The sequence below is a fragment of the Somniosus microcephalus genome, chromosome 28, assembly GCF_052327205.1.
Source record: "Somniosus microcephalus isolate GS21.2 chromosome 28, FLI_Smic_1.0, whole genome shotgun sequence".
Lineage (NCBI taxonomy): Eukaryota > Metazoa > Chordata > Chondrichthyes > Squaliformes > Somniosidae > Somniosus > Somniosus microcephalus.
Genome location: NC_141014.1, coordinates 21,323,105 through 21,342,601, shown reverse-complemented (window position 1 = coordinate 21,342,601; position 19,497 = coordinate 21,323,105). Strand labels below are relative to the sequence as shown.

General features: G+C 56.6%; 1 protein-coding gene and 5 pseudogenes across 1 annotated transcript; all 6 read left to right on the top strand.

Moving 5' to 3' along the window:
- The first annotated feature begins 351 nt into the window (after positions 1-351).
- Positions 352-563, top strand: LOC147099070 (U2 spliceosomal RNA; annotated as a pseudogene).
- Positions 564-1,202: 639 nt separating this feature from the next.
- Positions 1,203-1,337, top strand: LOC147099069 (U2 spliceosomal RNA; annotated as a pseudogene).
- Positions 1,338-1,985: 648 nt separating this feature from the next.
- Positions 1,986-5,644, top strand: LOC147099068 (uncharacterized; annotated as a pseudogene).
- A 1,835-nt stretch (positions 5,645-7,479) lies between these two features.
- On the top strand, positions 7,480-7,684 carry LOC147099067 (U2 spliceosomal RNA; annotated as a pseudogene).
- A 641-nt stretch (positions 7,685-8,325) lies between these two features.
- On the top strand, positions 8,326-8,460 carry LOC147099066 (U2 spliceosomal RNA; annotated as a pseudogene).
- Positions 8,461-8,478: 18 nt separating this feature from the next.
- Positions 8,479-9,995, top strand: LOC147099065 (zinc finger CCHC domain-containing protein 3-like). The gene is made up of 2 exons (XM_085969177.1): positions 8,479-9,699; positions 9,915-9,995. The coding sequence occupies exons 1-2, from the start codon at positions 8,479-8,481 to the stop codon at positions 9,993-9,995; spliced, it is 1,302 nt and encodes a 433-aa protein (XP_085825303.1).
- Positions 9,996-19,497: the final 9,502 nt, after the last annotated feature.

Genomic DNA, 19,497 nt, shown 5'->3' with positions numbered 1-19,497 from the left:
GTGAATGTAAATAGAGTACCATGTATTGCATTCATGTGTATTATTAAGCCATATATAATACGGTTGGTGGATTGTAATGTAATGTATTTTGAGAAATGTTGGAATGCACCTCGGCCCCCCTTGGCCTGTATGACTTATAAAACATGTAATGAAAATGTACCTGTTTGTGTAAAGAGAGTACCATGTACTGCTTTCATCTGTAATATGATTTGTGGAGTGTATATTGTTATATATTGAAACATGCTTTGATATATGTAATGATAAATGTAATGTAATTTGTAAATTGAGTGCCATGTGCTGAAGTTAATTTGCACTGTACCAGATGTGGACTGCATTGTCATGTACATGAACAAAGATTTTTATGAATAAAGCATATATATTGAAATAAAAAAAAATAAAAAAAATAAAAATCTGTTCTTATCAGTTTAATATCTGATACGTCCCCTATCTGGGGACCAAATATTAAATTGATTTTTGGAACAGGGAGATGGAACAGGGGCTTGCTCCGTCCACTCCACGCATCGACCTGGTATTGCAGTGCTTCCGGGAGCGGTGCAGCTTCCCCTCTTTGGGGTGGGAAGTCGCAAAAGTCAAAAGCAGAAAAAGTTTTCGCACCACTTTCAGCCGTGCTGTCTTTCCTTTGGTAGAGCCGCTCGGGCTCGCCCTTGTCGTGCCGCCGCCTTACTTTTCACCCGCTCGCTGGCCGGCCGCGCCGCAGGCTAAGCAGCCGCCTTCGGGGGTGTTTTTCGCTCTGCGTTTGCATGTCAAAATTGTGTTTTTCTTTCTTATTTGCATATGGGGACGTGCCCTGGATTTCAGGGTGGGGCCTCGCCACCTTTCCCGCTCTGCAGCTGACCTGGACCGTGCTGCACCCTGTTGGATTTCTGAGCCACTGCGCCCGCCCCCGTTGGAAAAGGAGGGGGGAGGGGACACCGCAAGCCCCGCCGGCGCGCTCCTGCGCGCCGCCCGGTTGGTTAATTGCTCACAAAATGCAAATGCTTTCATGGCGTCATCTCCGCCGAAGGGAAGGGGGTGCCATACGGGCACGGCTTTTCGTCTGGCTTGCAAGTAAGTAAGCCCTGGCCGAAATTGCTCTCTTGCTGCAGGCCCGCCGTCGCACCTGCGCTCGGCCGACCGCGGCCAGATTGACGGAGAAGACAGAGGCCGAGGGACACTTGCGCGTCGGCGGGAGTTTACAGGCTATCGCTTCTCGGCCTTTTGGCTAAGATCAAGTGTAGTATCTGCTTGATTCTGATGCTAATTGACTTTGTGTCGCGATACTGGTGTTTCTGGTTTGGCTGCATTTTCATGCTGGCTTCGGCCTTGATCCAATCAGAGCAGAGCGATCTGCATAGATGGAGATTGAGGGAGCAGTGAGCGAGGAAACCCGAGAAAGGAGCTATCGGGAGCAGAAACCGAGGCCGCCGGAGGAGGAGCGATTGCGGGAGCCCGGAGTGGAGAGCGATCTGCAGCGCGAGGTGGCGGCCGACCATGCAGCGAGGTCGAGAGCCTGCAGCGGAGAGCGATCGGCAGGCGAGAGGGCGGCCAACGAAGGAGCGAGCTCGGGAGGCCGGGGCGGAGAGCGATTGGCAGGCATGACGTCGGCCAATGAGGAAGCGAGCCCGGAACTCCAGGGCGGAGAGCGATTGGCAGGCGAGACGAGGGCCAAGCAAGCAGCAAGCTTGGCAGCCCGGGGCAGAGAGCGATTGGCAGGCGCGACGGCGGCCAATGGAACAGCGAGCTCGAGAGCCTGGAGTGACGGGCGACCTGCAAGCGAGATTGCAGCAAACCGAGGAGCGAGACAGGGAGTCCGGAACACTGTCCGAGTCACAGTGAAGAAGGTGGAGGGACAATCGCCCATCGACCGCTCCCTTTTTGTGAAGAGGATCTTGACCGGATGCTGCGGATTCCAAGTTGCGGACATCTTCGCTCTGCAGGATTTCCCCAGCAGTGGACATTTTGATGTGACGTTCAGGAACATCGCGGCATGCCTGAAATTTCTGCAGGCAGTTAAGGAAAAGGGGAGTGAAGCGCTGCTTTCAGTTATGACTGCCGAGCCTCTATTCACTCTCCCAACACAAAGAAACCGGGTGGTCACTGTACACATGTACAACCCGCACATCCCTGTGGTCGATGTGCTGACGTTCCTCGGCAGATACGTCGACAGTGTCGGGAACAGCGTTGACGTAAATGACCTGTTTGGGATCTGGACCAGCAAACGCCAGATCAAAGTAACCCTGAAAGTGGATGCCAAAGGAGCCATCCAGCACCTCCCCTCCAGCTTCGCCATCGGTGGAAGCCGGGGCTACATGGTGTACGCGGGACAACCCAGGGTGTGTCGAACCTGCGGGAGATCCGGGCACGTGGCGGCGACCTGCACTGTCACCATCTGTCGCAACTGCAAGCAGGAAGGCCACCAGACGAAGGATTGCAAGGAGAGCAAGTGCTGCAACTTGTGCGGGGAGACAGGCCATCTCTACAAGGCCTGCCCAAAGCGCAGCAGCAGCTATGCGCAGGCAATTAAAGGACCTGTCAACAAGGCCGCCTCAAAGGAGACCAGCACCGCTCCCACCGCAGAGGCCCTCACTGGAAACGACCAAACCCAGGCAACCAGCACTCAGCCTCCTCCCCAACAGCCAGAGCCCATGGAAGGGGAGGCAGCAGGAGAACAACAACTGGGAGAATGGCAGGAGGTCAAACGAAAGAACAAGAAAAAAAGCCTCCCCCAAAGAGAGAGGCCGCCAAAGTCCAGGCCTGTGGAAAAAAGGCGGCACCCGCCCCAAACGGGCAACACCAGCAGCTGCTCATCTGATGAGGAAGGGCAAGAAAAGAACAGTCACCAACAACAGAAAAAGTGGCTGAGCGAAAAGAAACAAACAGGAGTGATCACCGTGCCCCAGAACACCGGAGGCAATGAAGGGCACAACGCAGCCCAGCTCCAGACCGCCGGGACCGGCCAAGTTCCCGACGCTCCCCAGCTCCAGACCGCCGGGAGTGGCCAAGTGCCCGACGCTCCCCAGCTCCAGACCGCCGGGAGCGGCCAAGTGCCCGACGCTCCCCAGCTCCAGACCGCCGGGAGCGGCCAAGAGCCCGACGCTCCCCAGCTCCAGACCGCCGAGAGCGGCCAAGTTCCCGACGCTCCCCAGCTCCAGACCGCCGGGAGCGGCCAAGTGCCCGACGCTCCCCAGCTCCAGACTGCCGGGAGCGGCCAAGTGCCCGACTCTCCCCAGCTCCAGACTGCCGGGAGCGGCCAAGTGCCCGACGCTCCCCAGCTCCAGACAACCGGGAGCAGCGGAGCGTCCACCATACCCCAGCTCCGGGAAACCGGGAGCAATGAAGCGACCGATGCACACCTGCTCCGGGAAACCGGGAGCCACGACACCACAGGCGACAGGCTGAGGGAAGAACTATCCACGAATGAGGAAGAAGACTTCTTCTCACCGCCGTCATCCCCCTGCCGGTACAGCAACCCCTCAAGAGACCAGGGCGAGTTCCTCAGCCCAGGGCAAGTACAGTTTTTCTCTAACACTGTGTGTATGCAGGTCCAGCCCCAAGGGATGGAAACAGCATAAAGGACTGCTTATTAAAATGGGACTTGAACTCTATTTAAAATTTAAAATGGCTTTAAAAATTGCAAGCATAAACGTGCGTAGCATCAAAAGCACGACGCGATGTGTTTCCACCTTGGGGTACCTTGCCAAGGTCAAGGCCGACCTACTGTTCCTGCAGGAGTGCGGCCTACCGCACTTCAGCAACTACAGGCAGTGGTCGCGATGGTGGCCCCACGGCCAATCGATCTGGTCAGGAGGCAACGATTGCCGTGCCTCCGGCCTGGGTATTCTGCTGCGGGGAGGTGACTTCACCATCACCGAAGTTAAGGAGGTGGTGGGTGGCCGCCTCCTCGTAGCAGACGTACTGTACAAGAACGCCCCGCTCAGGCTGATCAATGTGTACGCCCCGGCTCTCAAGAACGAGCGGCTGGCCGTCTTCCAGCAGCTACCGCTGCTGCTGGCGACGTCCAGGCCGGTTATTCTGGGCGGTGACTTCAACTGCATCATCGATGCGGCTGGGCGATCCGGCAGAGCCGACAGCAAACTGGACGCCACGTCCAGACTCCTGATGGAAGCGGTAAAAGACGCCAAGCTGCACGACATCTTCAGCAACCCTGCAGATGGAGCGCCGCGCAGATACACCTGGTCCAGGCCAGACGGGTCTGTCCGTTCCAGGATAGACTTCCTGTTTGTGTCCCAAACACTCTCGGTCAGATCCACCGACGTCAAGCCGGTGTTCTTCTCTGACCACTGCCTCTTACTAGCCGACTGTCACCCACAGGAAGACCATAAAGTGGGCAGAGGCATATGGAAGCTGAACGTGAAACTGTTGACCCCAGAAAACATTGAGGAACTCAAAAGGGATTACAAAGGTTGGAGAACCGTGAAACCCCTCTTTGATTCCCCGGCGCACTGGTGGGAAACGATCAAGACGAACATCAAGAGGTTCTTCATCCTCAAAGGTGTTCAGAAGGCGAGAGAGGGACAGAGGGAAATGTCCCGACTCCAGAAAAGCATGCAGAATCTGCTCCTGCTGCAGTCGATGGGAGTCAATGTCGGGGAGGAACTCCAAGAGGTGAAGGGCCAGCAAGCCTCGCTCTATGCCTCAGAGTCCTCCAAGATCATCTTCCGCTCCAGAGTCCGCTCCGTGGAGCAGGACGAGACGTGCTCGCGTTTCTTCTTCCAAAAGGTACACAGAGGGAGCTCTGTGATCCACAGCCTGAAGGAGGAAGACGGCTCTGTGACGTCCTCGCAGCCTGACATGCGAAGGATCAGCAAATCCTTTTATGCCGGGCTGTACGACGCGAAGCCCACAGACAGCGCGGCCTCCCAGTCTTTCCTGTCGTCTATCTCGGAGGTGCTAGACGACAGCAAGCGGGAGAGTCTGGATCACCCGCTAACTCTGGACGAGCTGACAAAGGCCGTCCGGTCCTTCAAGACGAGTAAAACTCCCGGAAGCGACGGCCTACCGGTCGAGTTGTATTCGGCTCTGTGGGATTGGATGGGCCCAGACCTGCTGGAAGTGTACGGGGGTATGCTTCTGGCTGGCAGCATGTCAGAATCGATGAGGAAAGGCATCATCACCCTCATCTACAAGCAGAAAGGGGAGAGGGAAGAAATCAGAAACTGGCGGCCCATTTCGCTGCTTAATGTGGACTACAAGATTCTGTCCAAGGTCATCGCCAACAGGGTCAAGTCTGCTCTGGAGCTGGTGATCCACCCGGATCAGACCTGTGCCGTACCCGGCAGGAAGATCTCTGATAGCCTCGCGCTACTCAGGGATACGATCGCCTACGTGCGGGACAGGGGGGTGCACACCTGCTTAATCAGCTTGGACCAGGAGAAGGCTTTCGACAGAATATCGCACACGTACATGATGGACGTGCTCTCCAAAATGGGGTTTGGGGAGGGAATCTGCAATTGGATCCAACTGCTCTACACAGACATCAGTAGCGCAGTCCTAATCAACGGGTGGGAATCAGAAAGCTTCCCGATCAAATCTGGAGTCAGGCAGGGCTGTCCTCTCTCCTCCGTCTTGTTCGTGTGTTGTATCGAACCCTTTGCCCAGTCCATCAGGAGGGATTCGAGCATAAGAGGGGTGACGATCCCAGGAAGCGGAGGCACTCAGGTTAAGGCCTCCCTGTACATGGACGACGTCGCCGTCTTTTGCTCGGATCCGCTGTCGGTCCGCAGACTGCTGAGCATCTGCGACCAATTTGAACTGGCCTCGGGAGCGAAAGTAAATCGCAGCAAAAGCGAGGCCATGTTCTTTGGGAACTGGGCCGACCGATCCTTTGTCCCCTTCACCGTCAGGTCAGATTACCTGAAGGTGCTGGGAATATGGTTCGGAGCGGCTGGGGCATGCACAAAAAACTGGGAGGAGCGTATCTCCATGGCACGCCAGAAACTGGGAATGTGGGAGCAGCGCTCCCTGTCGATCGTGGGAAAGAACCTGGTCATCAGGTGCGAAGTGCTGTCAGTGCTGCTGTACGTGGCGCAGGTGTGGCCCATACCCCGACGCTGCGCCGCCGCAGTCACCCGAGCCGTCTTCCACTTTATCTGGAGATCGAAAATGGACCGTGTCCGGAGGGACACGATGAACAAATCTCCAGAGAAAGGGGGAAAGAACGTACCAAACGTTGCCCTCATCCTGATGGCCACCTTTGTGTGCGGCTGCATCAAACTGTGCACGGACCCTCAGTACGCAAACGCCAAGTGTCACTACGTGCTGAGGTTCTACCTGACCCCGGTGTTGCGAAGGATGGGTCTGGCGACGCTGCCGCGGAACGCTCCATCCAGTTGGACCGTGCCAGACCACCTGTCCTTCGTGGAAAAGTTTTTCACGGCAAACACCTTTGACCACAAAGCTGTCAAGCAGTGGTCAGCACGAAACGTCCTCGAGACCCTACGGGAAAAGGAGATGGTAGATCCTCTCGGATGGTTCCCTGAGCAGTCTGTCGAAGTCATTTGGCAGAATGCCTCATCGCCAGAACTCACAAACAAGCACCAAGACGTAGCTTGGCTGGTGGTGAGAAGGGCCCTCCCCGTCAGATCCTTCATGCACTCCCGACGTCTCTGCTCCACCGCACGCTGTCCGCGAGGAGGCTGCGCTTGGGACGAGACCGTCATCCATCTCCTTCTGGAATGTGCCTTTGCACAGAAGGTCTGGAAAGAGATGCAGTGGTCTTTGTCGAGGTTCATCCCGAGCAGCTCGGTAACACAGGACTCTGTGCTCTACGGACTGTTCCCAGGGACGCACACCGAGACAAACATCAACTGCTGCTGGAAGATCATCAACTCGGTGAAAGACGCCCTTTGGTCTGCCCGAAACTTGCTGGTCTTCCAGAGCAAGGAGATGTCCACGACCGAGTGTTGCAGATTGGCACATTCCAAGGTCCGGGAGTACGTGCTGAGGGACGCACTAAAGGTTGGTGCCGCCGCCGCCAAGGCACGATGGGGAAGGGCCACAGTTTAAGGCCCTCCCGCCAGTGTACACTGAGGGGCTGAAACCAGTGGAAAACCCCCCCCTCGGGCCGCATGACGAACAAGTGTGTTAATTGTAAAGCACTTGTAATCTGTGAATGTAAATAGAGTACCATGTACTGCATTCATGTGTATTATTAAGCCATATATAATACGGTTGGTGGATTGTAATGTAATGTATTTTGAGAAATGTTGGAATGCATCTCGGCCCCCCTTGGGCTGTATGACTGATAAAACATGTAATGAAAATGTACCTGTTTGTGTAAAGAGAGTACCATGTACTGCTTTCATCTGTAATATGATTTGTGGTGTGTATATTGTTATATATTGAAACATGCTTTGATATATGTAATGATAAATGTAATGTAATTTGTAAATTGAGTGCCATGTGCTGAAGTTAATTTGCACTGTACCAGATGTGGACTGCATTGTCATGTACATGAACAAAGATTTTTATGAATAAAGCATATATATTGAAATAAAAAAAAATAAAAAAATCTGTTCTTATCAGTTTAATATCTGATACGTCCCCTATCTGGGGATCAAATATTAAATTGATTTTTGGAACAGGGAGATGGAACAGGGGCTTGCTCCGTCCACTCCACGCATCGACCTGGTATTGCAGTGCTTCCGGGAGCGGTGCAGCTTCCCCTCTTTGGGGTGGGAAGTCGCAAAAGTCAAAAGCAGAAAAAGTTTTCGCACCACTTTCAGCCGTGCTGTCTTTCCTTTGTAGAGCCGCTCGGGCTCGCCCTTGTCGTGCCGCCGCCGCCTTACTTTTCACCCGCTCGCTGGCCGGCCGCGCCGCAGGCTAAGCAGCCGCCTTCGGGGGTGTTTTTCGCTCTGCGTTTGCATATCAAAATTGTGTTTTTCTTTCTTATTTGCATATGGGGACGTGCCCTGGATTTCAGGGCGGGGCCTCGCCACCTTTCCCGCTCTGCAGCTGACCTGGACCGTGCTGCACCCTGTTGGATTTCTGAGCCACTGTGCCCGCCCCCGTTGGAAAAGGAGGGGGGAGGGGACACCGCAAGCCCCGCCGGCGCGCTCCTGCGCGCCGCCCGGTTGGTTAATTGCTCGCAAAATGCAAATGCTTTCATGGCGTCATCTCCGCCGAAGGGAAGGGGGTGCCATACGGGCACGGCTTTTCGTCTGGCTTGCAAGTAAGTAAGCCCTGGCCGAAATTGCTCTCTTGCTGCAGGCCCGCCGTCGCACCTGCGCTCGGCCGACCGCGGCCAGATTGACGGAGAAGACAGAGGCCGAGGGACACTTGCGCGTCGGCGGGAGTTTACAGGCTATCGCTTCTCGGCCTTTTGGCTAAGATCAAGTGTAGTATTTGCTTGATTCTGATGCTAATTGACCTTGTGTCGCGATACTGGTGTTTCTGGTTTGGCTGCATTTTCATGCTGGCTTCAGCCTTGATCCAATCAGAGCAGAGCGATCTGCATAGATGGAGACTGACGGAGCAGTGAGCGAGGAAACCCGAGAAAGGAGCTATCGGGAGCAGAAACCGAGGCCGCGGGAGGAGGAGCGATTGCGGGAGCCCGGAGTGGAGAACGACCTGCAGCGCGAGGTGCCGGACGCCCGAGAAGGGAGCGTGAGAGCCTGGAGCGAGGAGCGAGCAGCAGACGAGGGGGCGGCCGACCATGCAGCGAGGTCGAGAGCCTGCAGCGGAGAGCGATCGGCAGGCGAGAGGGCGGCCAACGAAGGAGCGAGCTCGGGAGGCCGGGGCGGAGAGCGATTGGCAGGCATGACGTCGGCCAATGAGGAAGCGAGCCCGGGACTCCAGGGCGGAGAGCGATTGGCAGGCGAGACGAGGGCCAAGCAAGCAGCAAGCTTGGCAGCCCGGGGCAGAGAGCGATTGGCAGGCGCGACGGCGGCCAATGGAACAGCGAGCTCGAGAGCCTGGAGTGACGGGCGACCTGCAAGCGAGATTGCAGCAAACCGAGGAGCGAGACAGGGAGTCCGGAACACTGTCCGAGTCACAGTGCAGAAGGTGGAGGGACAATCGCCCATCGACCGCTCCCTTTTTGTGAAGAGGATCTTGACCGGATGCTGCGGATTCCAAGTTGCGGACATCTTCGCTCTGCAGGATTTCCCCAGCAGTGGACATTTTGATGTGACGTTCAGGAACATCGCGGCATGCCTGAAATTTCTGCAGGCAGTTAAGGAAAAGGGGAGTGAAGCGCTGCTTTCAGTTATGACTGCCGAGCCTCTATTCACTCTCCCAACACAAAGAAACCGGGTGGTCACTGTACACATGTACAACCCGCACATCCCTGTGGTCGATGTGCTGACGTTCCTCGGCAGATACGTCGACAGTGTCGGGTACAGCGTTGACGTAAATGACCTGTTTGGGATCTGGACCAGCAAACGCCAGATCAAAGTAACCCTGAAAGTGGATGCCAAAGGAGCCATCCAGCACCTCCCCTCCAGCTTCGCCATCGGTGGAAGCCGGGGCTACATGGTGTACGCGGGACAACCCAGGGTGTGTCGAACCTGCGGGAGATCCGGGCACGTGGCGGCGACCTGCACTGTCACCATCTGTCGCAACTGCAAGCAGGAAGGCCACCAGACGAAGGATTGCAAGGAGAGCAAGTGCTGCAACTTGTGCGGGGAGACAGGCCATCTCTACAAGGCCTGCCCAAAGCGCAGCAGCAGCTATGCGCAGGCAATTAAAGGACCTGTCAACAAGGCCGCCTCAAAGGAGACCAGCACCGCTCCCACCGCAGAGGCCCTCACTGGAAACGACCAAACCCAGGCAACCAGCACTCAGCCTCCTCCCCAACAGCCAGAGCCCATGGAAGGGGAGGCAGCAGGAGAACAACAACTGGGAGAATGGCAGGAGGTCAAACGAAAGAACAAGAAAAAAAGCCTCCCCCAAAGAGAGAGGCCGCCAAAGTCCAGGCCTGTGGAAAAAAGGCGGCACCCGCCCCAAACGGGCAACACCAGCAGCTGCTCATCTGATGAGGAAGGGCAAGAAAAGAACAGTCACCAACAACAGAAAAAGTGGCTGAGCGAAAAGAAACAAACAGGAGTGATCACCGTGCCCCAGAACACCGGAGGCAATGAAGGGCACAACGCAGCCCAGCTCCAGACCGCCGGGAGCGGCCAAGTTCCCGACGCTCCCCAGCTCCAGACCGCCGGGAGTGGCCAAGTGCCCGACGCTCCCCAGCTCCAGACCGCCGGGAGCGGCCAAGTGCCCGACGCTCCCCAGCTCCAGACCGCCGGGAGCGGCCAAGTGCCCGACTCTCCCCAGCTCCAGACTGCCGGGAGCGGCCAAGTGCCCGACTCTCCCCAGCTCCAGACTGCCGGGAGCGGCCAAGTGCCCGACGCTCCCCAGCTCCAGACAACCGGGAGCAGCGGAGCGTCCACCATACCCCAGCTCCGGGAAACCGGGAGCAATGAAGCGACCGATGCACACCTGCTCCGGGAAACCGGGAGCCACGACACCACAGGCGACAGGCTGAGGGAAGAACCATCCACGAATGAGGAAGAAGACTTCTTCTCACCGCCGTCATCCCCCTGCCGGTACAGCAACCCCTCAAGAGACCAGGGCGAGTTCCTCAGCCCAGGGCAAGTACAGTTTTTCTCTGACACTGTGTGTATGCAGGTCCAGCCCCAAGGGATGGAAACAGCATAAAGGACTGCTTATTAAAATGGGACTTGAACTCTATTTAAAATTTAAAATGGGTTTAAAAATTGCAAGCATAAACGTGCGTAGCATCAAAAGCACGACGCGATGTGTTTCCACCTTGGGGTACCTTGCCAAGGTCAAGGCCGACCTACTGTTCCTGCAGGAGTGCGGCCTACCGCACTTCAGCAACTACAGGCAGTGGTCGCGATGGTGGCCCCACGGCCAATCGATCTGGTCAGGAGGCAACGATTGCCGTGCCTCCGGCCTGGGTATTCTGCTGCGGGGAGGTGACTTCACCATCACCGAAGTTAAGGAGGTGGTGGGTGGCCGCCTCCTCGTAGCAGACGTACTGTACAAGAACGCCCCGCTCAGGCTGATCAATGTGTACGCCCCGGCTCTCAAGAACGAGCGGCTGGCCGTCTTCCAGCAGCTACCGCTGCTGCTGGCGACGTCCAGGCCGGTTATTCTGGGCGGTGACTTCAACTGCATCATCGATGCGGCTGGGCGATCCGGCAGAGCCGACAGCAAACTGGACGCCACGTCCAGACTCCTGATGGAAGCGGTAAAAGACGCCAAGCTGCACGACGTCTTCAGCAACCCTGCAGATGGAGCGCCGCGCAGATACACCTGGTCCAGGCCAGACGGGTCTGTCCGTTCCAGGATAGACTTCCTGTTTGTGTCCCAAGCTCTCTCGGTCAGATCCACCGACGTCAAGCCGGTGTTCTTCTCTGACCACTGCCTCTTACTAGCCGACTGTCACCCACAGGAAGACCAGAAAGTAGGCAGAGGGATATGGAAGCTGAACGTGAAACTGTTGACCCCAGAAAACATTGAGGAACTCAAAAGGGATTACAAAGGTTGGAGAACCGTGAAACCCCTCTTTGATTCCCCGGCGCACTGGTGGGAAACGATCAAGACGAACATCAAGAGGTTCTTCATCCTCAAAGGTGTTCAGAAGGCGAGAGAGGGACAGAGGGAAATGTCCCGACTCCAGAAAAGCATGCAGAATCTGCTCCTGCTGCAGTCGATGGGAGTCAATGTCGGGGAGGAACTCCAAGAGGTGAAGGGCCAGCAAGCCTCGCTCTATGCCTCAGAGTCCTCCAAGATCATCTTCCGCTCCAGAGTCCGCTCCGTGGAGCAGGACGAGACGTGCTCGCGTTTCTTCTTCCAAAAGGTACACAGAGAGAGCTCTGTGATCCACAGCCTGAAGGAGGAAGACGGCTCTGTGACGTCCTCGCAGCCTGACATGCGAAGGATCAGCAAATCCTTTTATGCCGGGCTGTACGACGCGAAGCCCACAGACAGCGCGGCCTCCCAGTCTTTCCTGTCGTCTATCTCGGAGGTGCTAGACGACAGCAAGCGGGAGAGTCTGGATCACCCGCTAACTCTGGACGAGCTGACAAAGGCCGTCCGGTCCTTCGAGACGAGTAAAACTCCCGGAAGCGACGGCCTACCGGTCGAGTTGTATTCGGCTCTGTGGGACTGGATGGGCCCAGACCTGCTGGAAGTGTACGGGGGTATGCTTCTGGCTGGCAGCATGTCAGAATCGATGAGGAAAGGCATCATCACCCTCATCTACAAGCAGAAAGGGGAGAGGGAAGAAATCAGAAACTGGCGGCCCATTTCGCTGCTTAATGTGGACTACAAGATTCTGTCCAAGGTCATCGCCAACAGGGTCAAGTCTGCTCTGGAGCTGGTGATCCACCCGGATCACACCTGTGCCGTACCCGGCAGGAAGATCTCTGATAGCCTCGCGCTACTCAGGGATACGATCGCCTACGTGCGGGACAGGGGGGTGCACACCTGCTTAATCAGCTTGGACCAGGAGAAGGCTTTCGACAGAATATCGCACACGTACATGATGGACGTGCTCTCCAAAATGGGGTTTGGGGAGGGAATCTGCAATTGGATCCAACTGCTCTACACAGACATCAGTAGCGCAGTCCTAATCAACGGGTGGGAATCAGAAAGCTTCCCGATCAAATCTGGAGTCAGGCAGGGCTGTCCTCTCTCCTCCGTCTTGTTCGTGTGTTGTATCGAACCCTTTGCCCAATCCATCAGAAGGGATTCGAGCATTGGAGGGGTGACGATCCCAGGCAGCGGAGGCACTCAGGTTAAGACCTCCCTGTACATGGATGACGTCGCCGTCTTTTGCTCGGATCCGCTGTCGGTCCGCAGACTGCTGAGCATCTGCGACCAATTTGAACTGGCCTCGGGAGCGAAAGTAAATCGCAGCAAAAGCGAGGCCATGTTCTTTGGGAACTGGGCCGACCGATCCTTTGTCCCCTTCACCGTCAGGTCAGATTACCTGAAGGTGCTGGGAATATGGTTCGGAGCGGCTGGGGCATGCACAAAAAACTGGGAGGAGCGTATCTCCAAGGCACGCCAGAAACTGGGAATGTGGGAGCAGCGCTCCCTGTCGATCGTGGGAAAGAACCTGGTCATCAGGTGCGAAGTGCTGTCAGTGCTGCTGTACGTGGCGCAGGTGTGGCCCATACCCCGTGTGGTAAACCACTTTTATCGTTTCACTGTTGTATTGTTATCACCGTTATCACTGTTGTATCACGATACGAGGTCGCCTCTTGTCGCGCTGTTATACCTGGGCTGACCACCTCCGACTCCGCCCATGGCTCCACCTACCTGCCCAGGTATAAAGGTAGTCGACTGGCTGGTATTCCTCCTTGTTGGACCCGATCACCCACGAGGGTGGGCTCTGTTATTTAGTCAATAAAAACCTTTAGTTACGTTCCTAACTCGTCGCTTTTTATTGGACGAATTGATAGGTATATCAATTTTATTGACTAAATTTTAAAGATGTCTACTACTGGCCAGCCAGAAGCCCTCCCAGAAGCACAGCCACAGCAGCTTTCAGACACCGGGCTACACCAGCCACACCAGCCGGCTTGGCTGCAAGCCCTCAAACCACCGTACCTGGATCTAAACCCACAGGCAGCAAACTCAGCCCTCAACTTCAAACACTGGCTGGACTGCTTCGAATCCTACCTGGAAGAATCCGGCGCCCCGCAGAGATCCAAACTAAGACTTCTGAACGCCCAAGCGAGCCCGAGAGTATACGCACTCATCCAGGATACGACTACATACGAGGCCGCTATCAACCTACTGAAACAGCAGTACCGCAGCCCGGTAAATTACATGTACACCAGGCACCTCCTAAGATCCCGCCCGCAACAGCCAGGAGAGTCTGTAGCTGAATTTTTACGGGCGCTAAGAGCACTCGGCAGGAACTGTGACTTTAAAGCGGTGACGGCTGTTGAAAATACGGAAGATAATATCCGCGATGCCTTTGTGAAAGGCCTACGGTCCGACTACTCACGGCAAAGACTGCTTGAAGCTAAAGACCTCGACCTGGACAAAGCTGAAGCCCTCGCTCTCTCCCTGGAGGTGGCCCATCAGGACCAGGAGGCGTTTTCCAGGTACTGCTCGTGACCCTGGGACTCGGGCCCGACCCCTACCGCAATACCCTTCGCAGCGCCGCCCCCGGGACCTAACTCAGCGTCGGCGTCCCGGACCCGACCGGGCCCGCCACCCCCGGTACCGGCTCCGACATCGGGCCGCCGGCTGCTTCTTTTGCGGCCAGGAGAAGCACCCGAGGTCGCGCTGCCCAGCCAGGAACTCTACCTGCGCAACCTGCAGGAAGAAAGGCCACTTCTCTAAGGCCTGCAGGAGCGGATCTTCAGAGGCCAGCAGTGCCTCATGCGAACTGTGGGGGCGGCCATCTTCTTTCACGGCAACTGAGGCCAGTATCCCCACACGTGAGTCATGGGTGCGGCCATCTTTGATCAAGGCAACCGACCCCAATAGTGCCTCATGTGAGTTATGGGGGCAGCCATCTTCTCCGCCATTTTGTCCTACCTCGTGGGAGACGCCATTTTACCCACCACGCCCGACTGCCACCGGGCCCCCGGACCCGACGACCGCCTCGCCCGCAGACGACAACGACTCGCTTACCTACACACTAGCCTCCGTCACTCTGGATCAAGCCCGCCCACACCACCTGTCCAAGTCGATGATGGACATCAAAGTAAACGGCCACGCCACGACCTGCCTGTTCGACAGCGGAAGCACGGAGAGCTTCATCCACCCAGACACGGTGAGCCACTACTCCCTCCCTGTCCTGCCAACGCGCAACCGAATCTCGATGGCATCGAGGTCCCACGCCACGGACATTAGCGGCTACTGTGCTGTGACCTTGTCGGTTAAGGGTACAGAGTATAAAAACTTTAAACTCCTCGTCCTCCCCCAGCTCTGCGCTGCCGTCCTACTAGGGCTGGACTTCCAATCCCACCTCCAAAGTGTAACCCTAGCATACGGTGGACCCCTCCCCCCACTCACAGTCGACAACCAGCGAAGGTTAAACCGCCCACCGCGTAACACCTGCAGCCTATCCACCCTCAAGGTGCCGCCACCTTCCCTGTTCGCTAACCTCACCCCCGACTGCAAACCCGTCGCTACCAAGAGCAGGCGGTACAGCGCTGGGGACAGAGCTTTCATTAGCTCGGAGGTGCAGCGTCTCCTGAAGGAGGGCATCATCGAGGGGAGCAACAGCCCCTGGCGTGCCCAGGTCGTGGTCGTTAAGACCGGCGATAAAAATCGCCTGGTCATCGACTACAGCCAGACCATAAACAGATACACCCAGCTGGACGCATACCCCCTTCCCCGCATATCTGACATGGTCAATCAGATTGCACAATACCGCGTATTCTCGACCATCGACCTTAAGTCGGCCTACCACCAACTCCCTATCCACCCAGAGGACCGCCAGTACACCGCCTTCGAGGCGAATGGGCGCCTATACCACTTCCTTAGGGTCCCCTTCGGTGTCACCAACGGGGTCTCGGTCTTCCAAAGGGAGATGGACCGGATGGTTGACCAGAACGGACTGCAGGCCACATTCCCCTACCTAGATAACGTCACCATCTGCGGCCGCGACCGGCAGGACCACGACGTGAATCTGGAGAAATTCCTCCGTACAGCCCAACGGCTGAACCTCACCTACAATAAGGAGAAATGTGTGTTTAACACCTCGCGCCTTGCCATCCTTGGCTGTGTAGTAGAGAACGGACTCATCGGCCCCGACCCCGAAAGAATGCGCCCCCTCATGGAGCTACCCCTCCCCCACTGCCCTAAGGCACTTAAGAGAACCCTGGGGCTCTTCGCCTACTATGCCCAATGGGTGCCCAATTATGCGGACAAAGCCAGACCCCTCATGAAGTCCACATCCTTCCCCCTTACGGAGGAAGCGTGCGCAGCCTTCTCCCTCATTAAGGGAGACATTGCCAAGGCCACTATGCACGCAGTGGATGAGTCCATCCCCTTCCAAGTCGAGAGCGATGCATCCGACTTCGCCCTAGCCGCCACCCTTAACCAGGAGGGGAGACCGGTGGCCTTCTTCTCAAGGACCCTACAGGGCCCTGAGATCCGACACTCGTCGGTCGAGAAGGAGGCCCAGGCGATTGTGGAGGCGGTACGACGCTGGAGGCACTACCTGGCAGGCAAACGATTTACCCTCCTTACCGACCAACGTTCGGTCGCTTTTATGTTTAATAACAAGCTGAGGGGCAAAATCAAGAATGACAAGATCTTGAGGTGGAGAATCGAGCTCTCCACCTACGATTATGATATCTTGTACCGGCCAGGTAAGCTGAACGAACCCCCCGATGCTCTGTCACGAATTACATGCGCCAGCGCGCAAAGTGATAGACTTCAGACCCTCCACAACGACCTCTGCCACCCCGGGGTCACCAGACTTTACCACTTCATTAAGGCCCGCAACCTGCCCTACTCCATCGAGGAGGTCAGGACCATAACCAGGAACTGCCAGACCTGTGCCGAGTGCAAACTGCACTTCTTTAGGCCGGACAGAGCAAGCCTGATCAAGGCCACCCGCCCCTTCGAGCGCCTGAGCATCGACTTTAAGGGGCCCCTCCCGTCCTCTGACCGTAATGTGTACTTCCTCAACATTGTTGATGAGTACTCCCGTTTCCCCTTTGCCTTCCCCTGCCCAGACATGACCAGTACCACGGTCATTAAATGCCTGAACGACCTCTTCGCCTTGTTCGGGTTCCCAAACTATATACATAGTGACCGGGGCTCCTCTTTCATGAGCGAGGAACTCCGTCAGTTCCTACTAGCGAGAGGTATTGCAGCAAGTAGGACCACCAGCTACAACCCCCGAGGGAACGGCCAGGTGGAAAGAGAGAACGCGACGGTATGGAAGGCCGTCCTCTTAGCCTTAAAGTCTAAGGGCCTCCCAACCTCCCGCTGGCAGGAAGTCCTCCCGACAGCGCTGCACTCCATCCGGTCACTACTTTGCACTGCCGTTAACGCCACCCCCCATGAACGAATGTTTGTTTTCCCCAGGAAGTCGACTACGGGAACCACTCTACCAACCTGGCTGACCTCTCCGGGGCCCGTCTTGCTGCGAAAGCACGTGAGGGCCCATAAAACAGACCCCCTGGTCGAGAGGGTGAACCTCCTGCACGCCAACCCCCAGTACGCCTACGTGGCTTACCCAGACGGGCGGGAGGACACTGTCTCCTTACGAGACCTCGCACCCTCGGGCACTCCGGAGACACCACCTTTATATCCCCCCCCCCACCACACCCCCAATTCCAGCCCAGGTAGACGGCATGCCGGAACCCCACGAGCCTTCGCCGACCACGCAGACACCAGCACTAACACCGGATAATGCAGCACCGCCGCTGCGATGATCGGAGAGGCTTACGAGGCCTCCGGACAGACTGACATACCAGAACTGGTAGTACACTTCACCCCGCCGGACTCAAATCTAAACAAGGGCTGAATGTGGTAAACCACTTTTATCGTTACACTACAGTTATCACTGTTGTATTGTTATCACCGTTATCACTGTTGTATCACGATACGAGGTCGCCTCTTGTCGCGCTGTTATACCTGGGCTGACCACCTCCGACTCCGCCCATGGCTCCACCTACCTGCCCAGGTATAAAGGTAGTCGACTGGCTGGTATTCCTCCTTGTTGGACCCGATCACCCACGAGGGTGGGCTCTGTTATTTAGTCAATAAAAACCTTTAGTTACGTTCCTAACTCGTCGCTTTTTATTGGACGAATTGATAGGTATATCAATTTTATTGACTAAATTTTAAAGATGTCTACTACTGGCCAGCCAGAAGCCCTCCCAGAAGCACAGCCACAGCAGCTTTCAGACACCGGGCTACACCAGCCACACCAGCCGGCTTGGCTGCAAGCCCTCAAACCACCGTACCTGGATCTAAACCCACAGGCAGCAAACTCAGCCCTCAACTTCAAACACTGGCTGGACTGCTTCGAATCCTACCTGGAAGAATCCGGCGCCCCGCAGAGATCCAAACTAAGACTTCTGAACGCCCAAGCGAGCCCGAGAGTATACGCACTCATCCAGGATACGACTACATACGAGGCCGCTATCAACCTACTGAAACAGCAGTACCGCAGCCCGGTAAATTACATGTACACCAGGCACCTCCTAAGATCCCGCCCGCAACAGCCAGGAGAGTCTGTAGCTGAATTTTTACGGGCGCTAAGAGCACTCGGCAGGAACTGTGACTTTAAAGCGGTGACGGCTGTTGAAAATACGGAAGATAATATCCGCGATGCCTTTGTGAAAGGCCTACGGTCCGACTACTCACGGCAAAGACTGCTTGAAGCTAAAGACCTCGACCTGGACAAAGCTGAAGCCCTCGCTCTCTCCCTGGAGGTGGCCCATCAGGACCAGGAGGCGTTTTCCAGGTACTGCTCGTGACCCTGGGACTCGGGCCCGACCCCTACCGCAATACCCTTCGCAGCGCCGCCCCCGGGACCTAACTCAGCGTCGGCGTCCCGGACCCGACCGGGCCCGCCACCCCCGGTACCGGCTCCGACATCGGGCCGCCGGCTGCTTCTTTTGCGGCCAGGAGAAGCACCCGAGGTCGCGCTGCCCAGCCAGGAACTCTACCTGCGCAACCTGCAGGAAGAAAGGCCACTTCTCTAAGGCCTGCAGGAGCGGATCTTCAGAGGCCAGCAGTGCCTCATGCGAACTGTGGGGGCGGCCATCTTCTTTCACGGCAACTGAGGCCAGTATCCCCACACGTGAGTCATGGGTGCGGCCATCTTTGATCAAGGCAACCGACCCCAATAGTGCCTCATGTGAGTTATGGGGGCAGCCATCTTCTCCGCCATTTTGTCCTACCTCGTGGGAGACGCCATTTTACCCACCACGCCCGACTGCCACCGGGCCCCCGGACCCGACGACCGCCTCGCCCGCAGACGACAACGACTCGCTTACCTACACACTAGCCTCCGTCACTCTGGATCAAGCCCGCCCACACCACCTGTCCAAGTCGATGATGGACATCAAAGTAAACGGCCACGCCACGACCTGCCTGTTCGACAGCGGAAGCACGGAGAGCTTCATCCACCCAGACACGGTGAGCCACTACTCCCTCCCTGTCCTGCCAACGCGCAACCGAATCTCGATGGCATCGAGGTCCCACGCCACGGACATTAGCGGCTACTGTGCTGTGACCTTGTCGGTTAAGGGTACAGAGTATAAAAACTTTAAACTCCTCGTCCTCCCCCAGCTCTGCGCTGCCGTCCTACTAGGGCTGGACTTCCAATCCCACCTCCAAAGTGTAACCCTAGCATACGGTGGACCCCTCCCCCCACTCACAGTCGACAACCAGCGAAGGTTAAACCGCCCACCGCGTAACACCTGCAGCCTATCCACCCTCAAGGTGCCGCCACCTTCCCTGTTCGCTAACCTCACCCCCGACTGCAAACCCGTCGCTACCAAGAGCAGGCGGTACAGCGCTGGG

Coding starts and splice junctions, on each gene's coding strand:
- LOC147099065 (XM_085969177.1), top strand. CDS start 8,479: ATGGAGACTGACGGAGCAGTGAGCGAGGAAACCCGAGAAAGGAGCTAT. Junction 9,700..9,914: donor GCAGCAGCAGCTATGCGCAG/GCAATTAAAGGA, acceptor CCTCCCCCAAAG/AGAGAGGCCGCCAAAGTCCA.